A 14,565-nucleotide genomic window follows, 5' to 3' on the forward strand; every position below is an offset into this window, starting at 1 on the left:
GGAATTTTCTAATCCAAAATTTGCAACCACAGTTCTTACCCCTTTCTTTCTAAATTATTAGACCAATTCTGTGGTTAAATATCTGCTTTGTCTCTTAGTATTGATTCACTTTAAAAATGATAATTTTACCTATTTTATTCCATCCTCAACATCAATGTAATAACTCTAAATAGAAGAAAATGCTTTTTCTTTAACAGTATTAAATTTATTACTTGATTGATATTCTTTGATCACCTCAGAGAAAGACTGCTACACCTACTTTGAATGCATAATGCTGTCCCTTTAATAGAGGCTTAATGTGTGAAAAGGAGCAGCTGAAACTTTTCAATACATGTAGGTGTATAACATCCCATTAAATTTTTATTGAAAAGACAGGGCATTTTTCTGCTGGCAGCTGGCAATTCCAGGTCCCAGTCTCAGTCTCCAGTACCTTGATTTAAAGAATCACAGGTAGCAGAGTTTTAGAGAGGAGTTGTCATTTGGAGACGACAATACTAGATTAGCTGTATCAATGAATTGACTCAGTATGTGATGACTTCAAATGGTCCTAGATAAAGTGGTCTTTAGTAGAACAAGAGAAGCCTACCAATCCTCTGTTTTATTGGGGGGGAAATTACCTGATTAATTCCCACCCTTTTAAATCTTATTCTTTAAAAAAAAAATCAGCATCTGCTGTCAGTTATTTTGTGAAGTTAGCTCCTTTAGGCATAGAGTGTGACTCAGTACATAGCTAACATGATGTAATTTAAATTGACACTTTGAAAGCTTATCTTCAGCAAATTAAAAGGGAGCTTAGCTCTATATGAGGAATTGGAAATAACCTTGAAGACAGTTTGGCTCAAAGGGATCATTACAGACAATGTAAAGTAGCAGGGCAATATTTGTAACCCTTACAATTCACTGTATCCCATGTAATGAAATCAGACTGATTATAGTGGGAACAGTGGCTATACAACACAGGGCTTCTTTCATTAGACTTTAGAACCAGTTTTGATAGAAAGCACATTTGAAGAGTACTGAGCACCTTCATGGTTTCCTGGGTAACAGTGGTTTTCTTGTGCTTGTGGAGAAGTCTCTTTATTTCTCAAGGTTAGATGCTGCACTTAAAGTTTGGTTTTGAGCAAACTGAACAACTCTGCTTGTGAAAAGCAGAGGTGCTCACTCAATACTGCTGTCTGTTTATATTGAAAATAGCATACTGGAACATTTTGACTTTCCAGAACCACATAGCATGAATGCAGACTAGTAAGGTTTATAAGTTTGCATTGTGAGGCCATAAAGGTTCCACTGCAAAATGTTTTTGGAACCATGGAAGTAATATGATTCTTCAAATGGAACAAGTAACAGTTCTATCAGGTAGCTTAAGGAGGAGAAAACAATACACAAGAAAACACTTCCCGTAACTGCTTCTGCTCACAGCTTGCAAAAAGAAATGGACATGCTTGAGTCTGGGAGACACATAGGTCTCTTTGAGTGTCTGCTTCAAAGTCCTTGTGTCTTTACTGAACAAACGCAAGAACTCTGTAATGTTTAAAGAGACGGATGGGAGACTCCTGTGTAGTAAGTGCAGATATTTATTATTAAGACCAAGTGTGTGTTTAACCTTGTTCTATACCATGTTAGGGAATCTATGATGATGCAAACCAGACTGTGAACTTTTCAAATAAATCAGAGGGTTTTTAATCATTATAATAATCAAACTATTTGCTCTTGCTGCTGCTGATTCTCAGCTATGGCACTGTGTGAGGTGAATCATAGAGAATGAAGAAACCACTAAGTGTCTTGTAAGAGTAAATTATGGTTAAGTTGTACATTTCCAGATGCATACCATTCTGCAAGATTATTTTATTACAATGTGTCCTTTGTTTTGCCATCTCTGTCAGCTATGAAGAAGCACTCATAGAAAATCTGATACCATAGTTGTTCCCTTGTTTTTTTTTCTATCAGTGTGAATTCAATGCTGACATGTTGCTTTGAAAGTGTAATGAAGAAACATAGGCATAGTCAAAATTTCTTTCTAATGATATGCTTCACAAAAGAATCTATAGACATTTGGCAGCATCCGTTGAGTGCTGCTTATACCTTCTGAATGCACCGATAAAATCTTGGAACATAAACAGCACTTTACAAAGTGGCATACTCCCCCCACCCTTCTTTTGTTTCAAGGTGGTCTTAGATGTTGGCTGTGGATCAGGAATCCTTTCATTTTTTGCTGTGCAAGCTGGAGCTAGAAAAGTCTACGCTGTTGAAGCTAGCTCTGTGGTCAAATATGCAGAGGTAAGTGTGTTTGATTTGAGCCAGTTTCTGAATTTGTTTGGTATTCTTTGCTAGGTGCCACAGAAGCAAGGAATTCATGACAGAGTCTTCAAAGAGCTAGAAAACTTAGGTTGTTATCATGTGCTGCTTCTACACAAGAACTTGCATCCCAGCCCTCAATAAGCACTCCGAAGGTTGTCTTGGAGCTGGTAAACACCCTGAATCCCTACATTAAATGGAAGTTATGTTTATTTTGAGTGCGATTTGCTTCCTCTTAAGTACTACAGTCCAGCAGTTCTGTTTCTGTCCTCAGCAAGGTTCATCCACAGCATTGTCCTTTTGAGAGAAACACTTTTCATACAGCATGGGAAATGTTCAGCTGTAGATATTATTTACCTCCCTTAGCAGTTGCCCACAGTCTTATGAAGAGCGGCATGTTGTTTTTCAAAACATGAGACACCCTTGTATAACCCCATTGAGGCTGAAAGTATTATTAATGCTGTAGCAAGAGCCACAAAATTTTAAAATTACGTTTGATTTCTCATTAGAGTTCAAAGTATTAATCTATTTTAAGTCTGCTCATCTGTATCTATGATATGTTGCCATATCTGAACCCACTGGAGCCTTAGCTTTCTGAAGATCAGGTGCAATAGGACTTGACAAGACAATTGGGTGTCCTGTATCCTAGTTTGAAACTCTAAGCAGTACACCACACTAGCTTTTGTGAGGTGGCTGCTGTTGAACAGTAGCCATCAGCATTCCTATCACATCTGGCAGGTCTGACACTGATGAATCCCCCCCTCAAAGGCCAAAACTACCCTGGAAAGGGCCCTGCTCCTCACCACCTCTCACTGACAGAAACTAATAACCTCATATTGTTGACTGTGGATTTCTTAAAGCTACAGGAGTTCTTTCTACTATTGGGAGGGGGTTACCCCCTTTAATTTGTTTTTTGTTTTTAATTCAGATTATTCTGCAAACTTGGAGCTTTTTTCTGGCTTGTGGAGAGATCTGTCTTGTCTGTTCATGACTCCAGGCTCTTTATTTAAGTATACACAGATTTGGCTGTGTTAAGAATTAGATACATTGATTATAGAGCATGAAAGAATATAACCTCAGCAAATGGTATCACCGAAAGCCCTGGTAAAAGGACAAACTTTACCTACCACACAACTGTGACAAATACGGTACTAGACAAAAAGGCCGGTCAGGAAGGCTGAAAAGTCCCTCAAGAAATTGGAGGAACTGAAACTTTCAGGAATTGGGAAAGTTGAAAATTATCTTGTTACTATCTGCATTCACTTCTTCTTACAAGAAAATGCAGCTCTGAAGAGGTAACCCTTTCAGAATAAAGTCTGACTGTCTGAATATTTTGGCTATTTGGATCCATGCAGCTACAATAGTGCCCAAATGTAGTTTGGATTGTGATATGTAGTGTTGTCCTTGTGATAGTGTAGCCTGCAAAATGACAAAGTAGGTATACGGCAAACATTGCTCAGTTGAATGCAGAAAATTATAAACGGCCAGCTGGTTTGTCTAGCTAGTTCAGTGTGCCAAGTTTTCTTTGTACGAGTCTGTTTTTATCCAGCAGTGGAATGAAACACAGGCTTTTCTACAGTTTAGAGAAATTCAGATTCATATCATAAGTTTTTGGAGTAATATTACAGATTTAAGCCTGTTGAAATCTCAGTATATGCAGTAAGTATAGTTCATGTTGCTGTTGTATGTAGCCAAACTGTAACAAGAATAAAACTGGAGTGGATAACTTATACAGATCTGAAAATCAAACAGAGCCCTGCTGTGATCCTAAATTTAGTTTGAATCATGCTTTAGTGAAATCACTGGGATGCTTCAAATAAATACATATTTGGGATTACTGTTTCAGCTATTTGTATAAAGACTAGAAACAGAAGAATGGCTTTAGACTGAAGGGAGTTTATGGAGAGCACTTGAACAAACAGGATATGGGAGCAACTCTGCATGAAGAAAAGTTGTAGGAAAGAGATCTGCTAGTGACAGGCTCATTGGAAATAAAAAATTAGCCCTTAAGGAATATATGCATGTCTGGCATATGAAGCTGGGAAAGAGAGCTTCTGCCAAAACATGTCTTTTGCGAAGGACTCAAGGAGAAGACCAGTTGTTTGCAAAAATGCTTATGTATTTTTGTGGGAGAGCTCATATTTAATGAATAAAATGCTCATTATCAAAGGGATAGAGCTGAGGGTAGGGAAACTAAGTTACTAGTTTTATACTATTCCTTACTCTATCAGACGTTTCTGGTACAACACTTTAATTTTAACTCTAAATATTTATGTCACAGTGTCTTAGAATCATAGAATTCAAAGGGACCTCTAGGGTCATCCCCCCCACACAATGCAGGAAACTCACAAACACCTCCCCCTAAATTCACAGGATCTTCATTGCTGTCAGATGGCAATCTAGCCTCTGTTTAAATCCTCCAAGGAAGGAGAGCCCACCACCTCCCGAGAAAGCCTGTTCCACTGAGAAATCCTTCTAATGGTCAGGAAGTTCTTCCTAATGTTGAGCCGGAAACTCTTTTGATTTAATTTCAACCCATTGGCTCTGGTCCTACCTTCCAGGGCCACAGAAAACAATTCCACACCATCCTCTATATGACAGCCCTTCAAGTACTTGAAGATGGTGATTATATCACCTCTCAGCCGCCTCCTCTCCAGGCTAAACATCCCCAGCTGCTTCAACCTTTCCTCATAGGACTTGGTCTCCAGACCCCTCACCATCTTCGTCGCCCTGCTCTGGACCCATTCTAGCTTGTCTATATCCTTCTTAAAATGTGGTGCTGAACACAATACTCCAGATGAGGTCTTACCAGAGCACAGTAAAGCGATACCATCACATCACATGATCTGGACACTATACTTCTGTTGATACAGCCCAAGATTGCATTTGCCTTTTTAGCCCCTGCATCACACTGTTGACTCATGTTCAGTGTATGATCCACTAAGACCCCTGGATCCTTTTCACACATACTACTGCTAAGACAAGTCTCCCCCATTCTATAACCATGCATTGGATTTTTCCTACTTAAATGCAGAACTTTACATTTATCCCTGTTAAAATTCATTTTATTGGTTTTAGCCCAGTTTTCCAGCCTGTTAAGGTCATCCTGTTTCCTGTTTCTGTCATCTTCTGTGTTTGCAACCCCTTCCAATTTAGTATCATCTGCAAATAAAATAAACATTCCCTCTATTCCTTCATCCAAATCTTTGATAAAGATTTTGAACAAAGCAGGTCCCAGTACAGATCCTTGAGGCCCTCCACTTGTCACTCCTTTCCAAGAGGATGAGGAACCATTCACAAGCACTCTTTGGGTGTGATACGTCAATCAGTTACAGATCCACCTAATGGTAACAGAATCCAAACCACATTTTACCAACTTGTCAACAAGGATAGTATGTGGAACCTTATCAGAAGCCTTACTGAAATCAAGATAAATGATGTCTACAGCATTCCCCCGATCCAGCAAGGTAGTCATTTTCTCAAAAAAAAAGATTAGGTTAGTCTGACATGACTTGTTCTTGAGAAACCCATGTTTGACCGGGTTTGTTTTAGAACAAATCATGTTTGATGATTTGTTCTACATTTTTTCCAGTTATAGACATCAAGCTGATGGGTCAGTAGTTACCCAGATCCTCTTTTTTCCCCTTCTTGAAGATGGGGACAACATTCGCCTGCCTCCAATCTTCTGGCACCTCTCCTGTTCTCCAAGAATTTTCAAAAATAATAGCCAGAGGCTCAGAAATTACATCTGCAAGCTCTTTTAGAACCTTTGGATGCAATTCATCTGGCCCTGAGGATTTAGTTTCATTTAAAGAAACTAGGTGTTTATGTACTACCCTTACACTGATCCTAGGTTGGAACTTCATACCCTCCTTATATGTTCTCTTTTTGCCATGTTGAACACCGTTCCCCTCAAAAGAGAAGACTGAGGAAAAGTAGGAATTTAGCAGTTCTGCCCTCTCTTCATTAGCTTTTAACTGTTCTCTTTCATGTAATATCTTCTACATCAAAAATAGCTTGGATCAGTACTTCCATGACTGGAAATAATTCCATGCATGGAGTGTGACTTTCTTGACTCCTCCCTTCTGTTGAATCCAGAACGTGGGAATTTGTGACTTTGAATGGAGCGGGGAGGCAAGATAGTTGCACTGTGTAGGTGGAAATCATTTTGTCCATGGAAATGCTGTTGTAGATCCTAGATAAAGTATCCTTCTAGCCCTTATAGAAAAGCTTGAAACCATGTAGCTATTGCATTCTGTGGATAATGTAATGTGTGACGTGATTCCTACACTCGCAGCAGATTAGAAACTTGTTTCCATAATTGAGAAAATTATTATTGGGAAACTTAATCTGTATCCATGGATGTCAATGGTCACATATTATGTCTTCCAACAAATGTATCCCTGAGGTTGGTCCAGTCACATTGTATGGAGAAAATGTGAATGTCTAAATTGGCATTAGTTTGCAGCACTGGACTAGCACTCCTGTTTAATGAATAATACAATGTTTTTATCTATCATTAATTTTCAATGTGTTAATTCAAGTATGAGTAACAAATGGAGAAACTACAGTCCTAAATGACACTTGCTTGCATATTCATTCTCATTTGTCAATATGTTAACCTAATAAACCATCTGGTTACTTATCTGATAGGGACGGGTTTCTGAAGTAGAATTATGAGAACAACAATAAAATGTCCAACTTTACATTATAGTGCAATGCATTATACACTGTCAATACCATGTTCTAAAAATTGAGAGAAAAACAGCTGCAGAATCATTGTTAATCAAAATCAGTTGATATTTTTTAAAAAGCAGTTGCTGGGTAATCCTCAAAATAATTTTGAAAAGATTCCCTTTAGATTTGGGTTTAAGTCCTTAAAAATAACCTGTTGTATATTAGCAAAAGTGTTTCATATTGAACTGAAATGCAAAGGGAGAGATGAAGGGAATGAGAAAAAATAGGATACCACAGAGTATGGGTGGGCCATCTGGCAGTCATGCTGTTAACCATTTTAGAATGTGTATCAACATGCATGCCAGATTAAATAACAAATTTCTAGCTGCTTTATGAAGCGCTGCACAAAGCAGTATTGTTCTGACCTCAGTATTTTGCCATCTGATTATTCTTTCTCAATCTTTAATCCTAAGAAAATAGTAACATTGTCTATGCAACAGATTCAGCAAGTCACTCCACTAGGATTGTAGGTTTTTTTTTAACTATGTGAGTGTTTTGAACCAATGTCTGTTGAACAGATTTCTTTCTTTAGAACTGACCATGTGATCCCATTGCTTCATTATCAATGTAATGCAGTACAGAGTTTAATCTGTCTTGTTATGCTTGACATTTATCTCAAGACATTTATTTATTTATTTATCTATTAAATTTTTACCCTGTTCTCTATTCCTGAATGGGACTTGAGACAGCTAACAAGATATGTCAAGACATAAAGCATTTACCTTGAACTTACACAGGATGCTGTTTGTGAGTCTGGGGTGGGGATCAGGAGGCAAAGCACTGTTTCCAGCCTTGCCGGCAGCACAGTAGGCTGCAGGTTGTAACTGGGGAGGCTCCCACTTCTGCATGGCCTTCCCCTTTCCTCTTTCTCTGGCCTGGCTAATCAGGTGAGGCATAGCGTGGCCGGGGGGTATGGTCCAGCCAGTGGACCTGACAGAGGGAGTCTTTTCTTGAGTCTGTGGGTCGAGAAATAAAAGAAGCCCACTGTGCTGTTTGGCCGCTCTGTCTCGTGGCTTCACCCACCCAGCCCTCCCGTTTTTCCACATTGTTATGGTTTGTTCTTGTTTTCCTTCGCTCTCATTGTCACAACTGTGTTGATAGTGTCAGCATGGGCCCAGATCTATTTCAAAGGAAATTTGACCTTCTTGCATGCTTCCTCTCACCTTTGGGGGAATTTTGAGGTGAGACATGCTCAGCTTGGAGGCTGTCACAGTGTCCTCACTTTCAAGTGGCAGGGGAAACCATGTAGTGGCTTGAGCCCTTGAAGAATCCTGCAGACTGTCACCCCATGGCATCCCTCACCCCTGCAGGCAGGCTGAGGGGATGGTTTGTACATCAGCTGGCAGGTAGGTTGGCTGATGTCCTGGATTCATTTGCCCATGGTGCATCAGGGCTCTTTTTTTAGTCAGTAATGTTGTGGCCAGTTCTTTTCCAACTAAGTCATGTTTGTCTTTATTACTCGTTTGGTGGGTCCACCTTACTGTACTCCTTCCCCCTTCCTCAGAGCTGGGCCCACAAGTGATGTGAAGGTAAAATGTGACTGAATTGTAGAATGAATAAAATCTGATCAGCAGATTTTATAGGAAATCTTTTAGAACCATGCAGTGGCCTTTGATTTAATGGTATATTCAATATTCTATTATGCCATTTTAATCACATTTGTGATTTTCATTATTGTGTATGTATGCGCACATGCATCTCTGAATTTGAATCTCTTGATTTCTTTATAATTTTGGAGTCTAAGGATGGGAGTTCTAAGGAACCTGTGTTGTGCAGTAGACCAATACTTAGCTTTTAACTGTTCATTGAAGTTGGATCAGTCCCAGGGATTCTTTGAGCAGATAATTCCCTACACTAATCTCTGCTCAGGACAGCCATAGTACTTGCAGAACTTATATACAGCCACTCTATGAAATCAGTTTTGCTCTAAAATAATTTACTATTTTATTAGAGACTGCAACAAATCAAAATATGAAGTGGTAAACTATTTCCAGGGTAACTTTTAATCTCCATCCCAAAACCAGTCTATCTGAAGCTTGTCTGATTGTTTCACTTGTTTCAGTTGTAAATAGGATTTTAAAAAAAAATTTAGATAAAGTTATTTGAAATTATAAACATTAAATAAACCCTCATCTAAGTAAAAAGCATACCTATACGTCCCCTTTTTGTAATAAAAGAGTAGTGGTATTGGCAAAATGGAGCTCTCCCCTTTGGCTTTGGTGTGTACTCCATCAACCACTGGCCCATCAACTCCACTCAAGGTCTGTTGCATTCCTTTGACTGAGAATTGAGGCACTGCTTCACAGAGGAAAGAAAGAAAGTTTCCCCTTGATTGGCAGACCAGAGGGAGGAGGAAATCTGCCACAGAAGCCTTCCCTTGATTGGCACTACTTCACAGAGGAGAAAATAAAGCCTTCCCTCAACTGACTGAAGAAGGAGGAAGGAAACAGCCACAGAAAGCCTTCCCTCAGTTTGCTGAGGGCTCCTCTCCCCTCCTCCTCTGGGGAACCAACAGCCAGAGAGAGACAGAGACTAAAAAAATAGCATCCCTTGAAAGCAGAACAATTACATGTTATTCTAGGTACAGAAGCAGAGAAAAGGGGAAAGAGAGATAGAGAATATGGAGTCACGTGTTTAACATTGGGCCATTGAAGAAGCTGACTTCACTTTCCTCTCAGTGCCTGTTGCCACCCAACCAAATAGGCTTGCCATTCCTCGGGTCTCAGCCAGGTATCCCCTATTTTGCAGGCTCCTCCCTGCCTGCCCTAATAACCACCATGTGCCTTTATATCTTGGCAGGCTTAGTAGAAGTCTGCAGATTGCCTCTGTTTTTGACAATGTGTCTTTAAATCCTGTTGTTAATACTTGGAAGGGAGATAAGAGGAAAGCTGAATGAGCGGGGCAACTAGGCAGAGCCACCTGGGTCTTCCTGGTGAGTGTGTAACAGGAAGAGAAGCGAGCAGAGTCCCTATGTTTGTTTGGAGGAAGAATCCATCCCCTGGACTGCTCTGCTTTTGTTTTCCTGTTAGTCTGAAGAAGTTGGCTGAAATACAGCAGTAGGTTACATTCATCAGCTCCAGTGAGCAAGTTGCTCCACTGAGATCACAAAACTGTGTGCTTGCAATCTGTGTTTATGTTGGCTGCTTTGTGAGTGTGTGGGCTCACTTTCATTTAGTGGAAGTGCAGCCAGCTGCTGGGGGTTAAGGAAATTGAGACTGTATTCAGGGGAACTGCACTGCTGTATTTTTACTTATTTGCGGGGGGTGAGTGAATGGGAGAGTCTTCTGGCTCTATCCCCAAAGTCTCCCAGCTCCACTCCCAAGGTCCTTAGCTATTTTCTCAGTTGTGCCTGGCAACCCCACAACCAAGTTTGGTTCTGTCAGTGAAAGATGGGGGGAGGAGGCCCTTTCCAGGCCTATTTTGGTCTCTGAGGGAGAACTCCTTGGGGCCAGTCCTGACTGGGGTTGCCAACTCCAGGTTGGGAATTTCCTGGAGATTTTGTGCTGGAGTTTATAGAAGCCAGACATTGAGGGGGGGATAGGCCCCAGCAGAATATATTGTAATAGAGTCCACCCTCCAAGGCACTTATTTTCTCCAAAGGGAAAGAATTGTTGTCTGGAGTTCAATTGTGATACCAGGAGATCTTGAGCCTCCAACTGGAGGTTTCCTGCCCTAAGCCAGGCAGCACCCTCTGGGTGACTTGATACCACTTGACTGACATGACGTAACTAGGCCTGGCTGCTTGCTCCTGTTCTGTAGCAGCCCCCCTATGACTTATCACAATGTCTTGGAACATATGTCTATTTATAAATCTGAATTTAACAAAACCTCTTCTGAGGAGTCTTTACTACAAAAGAGTCTTTAGAAATGGTGGTTGCAGACTTCTACAGTTCTACCAAATCTGCCTATGTGATTCCCCTTCACAATGTACCGAGGAACATGTAAACTAATTAATTTTATTGTTGTTGTTTTTCTGTTTCCTAACTCCACAGATTCTAGTGCGCAGTAACAATCTTGGTGATAAAATCAATGTTCTGTCAGGAAAAATTGAGGAAATCTCTCTTCCTGAGAATGTAGATGTTATTGTTTCTGAACCAATGGGTTATATGCTGTTCAATGAGAGGATGCTGGAAAGTTACCTTCACTCAAAAAAGTGGTTGAAGTCAAATGGTGAGTCCATGTTTTTTGCAGCATTGATAAACTGAAGAAAAAGGGTCCATCAAACTGGATTTGCAAAGTGGTGGTTCATGGACTCTTATGTATACTACCACCTTTGTTAAATAAATGATTAAAATAATAAATGTCCAGCTACCTTTCGTCTACCATATAAAATGTTGGTTGCTTCTTTGTACATTCACTATAAGCCCAACATGACAAGCAGCAAGTGAGAGAGCATCTCATCCAGTAGTCTTCCATCTGCCTTTGTGTCAAAATAGCAGTTTATTTTGAACATGTCATATAGAGGAGTCAAGTCATAAGGCAGATACCTGAGTACTTAATCTGTGACTTAATAGGAAACCTCTTAGTCTGGTCTTTCCATGATGGCTTCCATGTAAATCATCTGATAATGGGGGAATGGGAGGATGAAAAAAAATGTAACTCATTTATAGTATGTTTAGAAGTGAAATGTTTTCCTCTACAGAACACCTGTTTAGGGTGTTTTGCAGAGAATGTATAAGCATTTATAACATGGCTTTTAAAAAATGAAACTATGTAACTTAAAGCAAGAAGTAGTTGGGCTCAGCAGAATCAACAAGACCACTCAAGGTGTCAGATTTTCTGCCATGTCGTCCTCTGTGCCTAGAAAATATTGCTATAAGCTAACGATGTCAAATGTGTTAGTCCTTTCAGCTTGGAATGTCTTGTCACTTTAGCCTTGTTTTCTTAATGGTATAGTCTATAATTTTGGTGCGCTAAATTAAAATCCTGCTTTATTTGCCTGGCAGGTCAGGTCTGTTTTTCTCATTAGCACAATGTAGATATTTTCCCAGGGCAATGAGTGTTCTGTTTATAAAGCAGTTCACTGATTCCTGTTTTATAAAGCATTTAATCTAGTGTTCTAAGGACTATAAAACTGTTGTTTTGAACCAACTTGCACTGGTTGAATAATTATTTCAGTGACTGCTTGGGAGTAAAGCATTTCGGGATTTCAGTCTATGATTGAAACTTTTTTTTTTTTTGCAGTTACAGCATTGTCTCTAGACAATGGTTCTCCCATCTCAAACTGTCCTCTAGTTAATCATAGAATTGTTCATTAGGAAGATGTATAATTTCCTATTTTATTTTATTTTTTTATTTTATTGGATTTATATCCCGCCCTCGCCACTGAAGCAGGCTCAGGGCGGCTCACAACAGTAAAAGCATTTACAGGTTAAACATTAACTAATTAAAATTGTTTTGCAATCTTGATATTCCTTGGTAGAATGCAGTTCTTTAATACTGTTAGCTTTGAGTATTGCTTTCTATCCATAATTAAAACAGCTGATGGTCTGTTAGTGATGTGTTACAGTAGATGTAGTGTCTGTAGATGTAGTGTCTTGTCTTCAGAAATGGTATTCTGGCCTTGACCTGGATAGCCCAGGCAAACCCATTCTTGTCAGATCTCAGAAGCTAAGCAGAGTTGACTGTGGTTAGTACTAGCATGGGGGATTTTGTTGAAATTTCCAGTCAGGAGGATAGGGGGAGGGTATATTTAGCCACCTCTCTGAATATCCTCCAGGCCCCCAGTAGGAGTCAGTCACCAGAGATTGACATGACTTCCAGGTGCAGACACACACACACACACACACACACACACACAAAATATACAAAAAATGTCAAAAAAAGAAAAGAAAAAGAATGTTGTTCTATTATTTCAACTTCAGACAATGGAATAGACCTTGCTTCTGATTTCAGGAATAAATTATTTAAGTGCCTAATGCAAATACTTTAAAAACTAAAGGTTTTATAAACTTATGGCAATGTTTCTCAGTGCCCATCTTTAAGTGCCCATCTTTTTTGCTGGTGGGCTTACTTTAAAGTGGTCGGGAATTAAAACAAAAGTTCTCTATTTTGAAGAGTAAACTGTTTGAGATGGAGAGAATATAATGCTTATGGGGTTTTTCCAACAAATGTTTAAGTAGGGCTACATAGGAGATTTGAACTTTGCTACTGTATATTATCTTTTGTTTACTAGGAATGATGTTTCCAACATTTAGTGACATTCATTTGGCTCCTTTTTCCGATGAACAGCTCTACATGGAACACTACTCCAGAGCCAATTTTTGGTAATGATTATTTCACTTTTTCTTTAACAAACAACAACAACAATAAAAGCAGAAAGAAAAAAAGTGTCTTTTGCTTGGCAACTAAACAGAGATCTTGAAAGAGTCTCTTGGAATTACAATGAAGTGGTAAATTGTACCTATCAAAAGTCAGCAGGAATGCTTTATTTTCTCGTTCTGTTTCTGTTTTGCTGGACTGTAACTGTGCCACTTAGGGCTGTTTCTTATGGCCATATTATTTGTGTGATGGTTACAATTACCATGTTATGAGGTTGTCATGTGTTTGGTGGCCTGCTTAATGGTCTTTCCATTACAGTTGGGTAGGAATGTCTATATGTGATTATAATTATCCCCTGTAAATAGGTTAGTGGCAATAGCCATGTCCTAGTATTAATAGATAAGCTTCTTCAAAGCAGAGAATTGGCTATGAATAAGAAAAGTTTTTGTGCTATGTTAAATGTCATTAAGAGTGTATTGTGGGTCTGTTATGGTACTCATCCACCCCAACAGATCAAATCTCACACCAGAAACCTCAGAATGGGTCAAAGCAGTATTTCTGTGAAAGAGTGATTCATTAGGCCAGGGTTCTCAGCATCTTTTTGAGCCTGCTGGCTTTTTCAAAATTTTAAGCAAGGGGCAGTGAATGCCACCACAAAATGGCTACCGTGGGGCCTAGGGCAAATCACAAAATGTTTGGGATGAGGTTTATTAAAAATTGGCAAATTCCATGCCAGACACCTTCTTCCAATGGAGGCAGCTGCTTCCAAATGGACAATCCCTAAAAAAAATGTTGGTGACATCTCCTGGGCTCTTTCAAAGCACTTCTTGCTTCAAGGGTGAAGGAAAGCCAGGATCATGAACATACATGAAGCTATCTTATACTAAATCAAATCCTTGGTCCATCAAAGTAAATATTGTCTACTCAGACCTGCAGTGGCTCTCCAGGGTCTCAGACAAAGTTTTTTCACATCACTTACTACCAGATCTTTTAACTGCAGAGACTGGGGATTAAACCTGAGACTTTTGTAGATATTCAAGCAAATACTCCACCACTGAACCACAGTTTTTGCTTTGGAAAAGTTACTGTTTTGTGTCATTTTGCAAGAAAAGGGGAGAGTTTGTTCATTCCACAGTTGCAGAGAGAGGTTGCCAAGCTCACTGACATAAAGAAGTCTGTTTTTATGGCCATGGCTATGTGCTGTCTATTCAGGATAAGCTCAGTTCTTCACTAGTTAGTCAGCAGGTAGAGAGAGACTTGGTATCCTCACAT

The 14,565-nt window shown here is 39.5% G+C and overlaps 1 protein-coding gene across 6 annotated transcripts in view; it reads left to right on the plus strand.

Moving 5' to 3' along the window:
- Nucleotides 1-14,565, plus strand: part of LOC132570576 (histone-arginine methyltransferase CARM1-like) — a 98,354-nt gene that overhangs the window by 46,478 nt on the left and 37,311 nt on the right. For all 6 annotated transcript variants that reach the window (XM_060237393.1, XM_060237397.1, XM_060237398.1 and 3 more), the window contains exons 5-7: nucleotides 2,167-2,277; nucleotides 11,025-11,202; nucleotides 13,208-13,298. In XM_060237393.1, coding sequence (XP_060093376.1) covers nucleotides 2,167-2,277; nucleotides 11,025-11,202; nucleotides 13,208-13,298 — 380 coding nt within the window. The remainder of the gene's footprint in view (nucleotides 1-2,166; nucleotides 2,278-11,024; nucleotides 11,203-13,207; nucleotides 13,299-14,565) is intronic.

The sequence above is a fragment of the Heteronotia binoei genome, chromosome 4 (genome assembly GCF_032191835.1).
Source record: "Heteronotia binoei isolate CCM8104 ecotype False Entrance Well chromosome 4, APGP_CSIRO_Hbin_v1, whole genome shotgun sequence".
Classification (NCBI taxonomy): domain Eukaryota; kingdom Metazoa; phylum Chordata; class Lepidosauria; order Squamata; family Gekkonidae; genus Heteronotia; species Heteronotia binoei.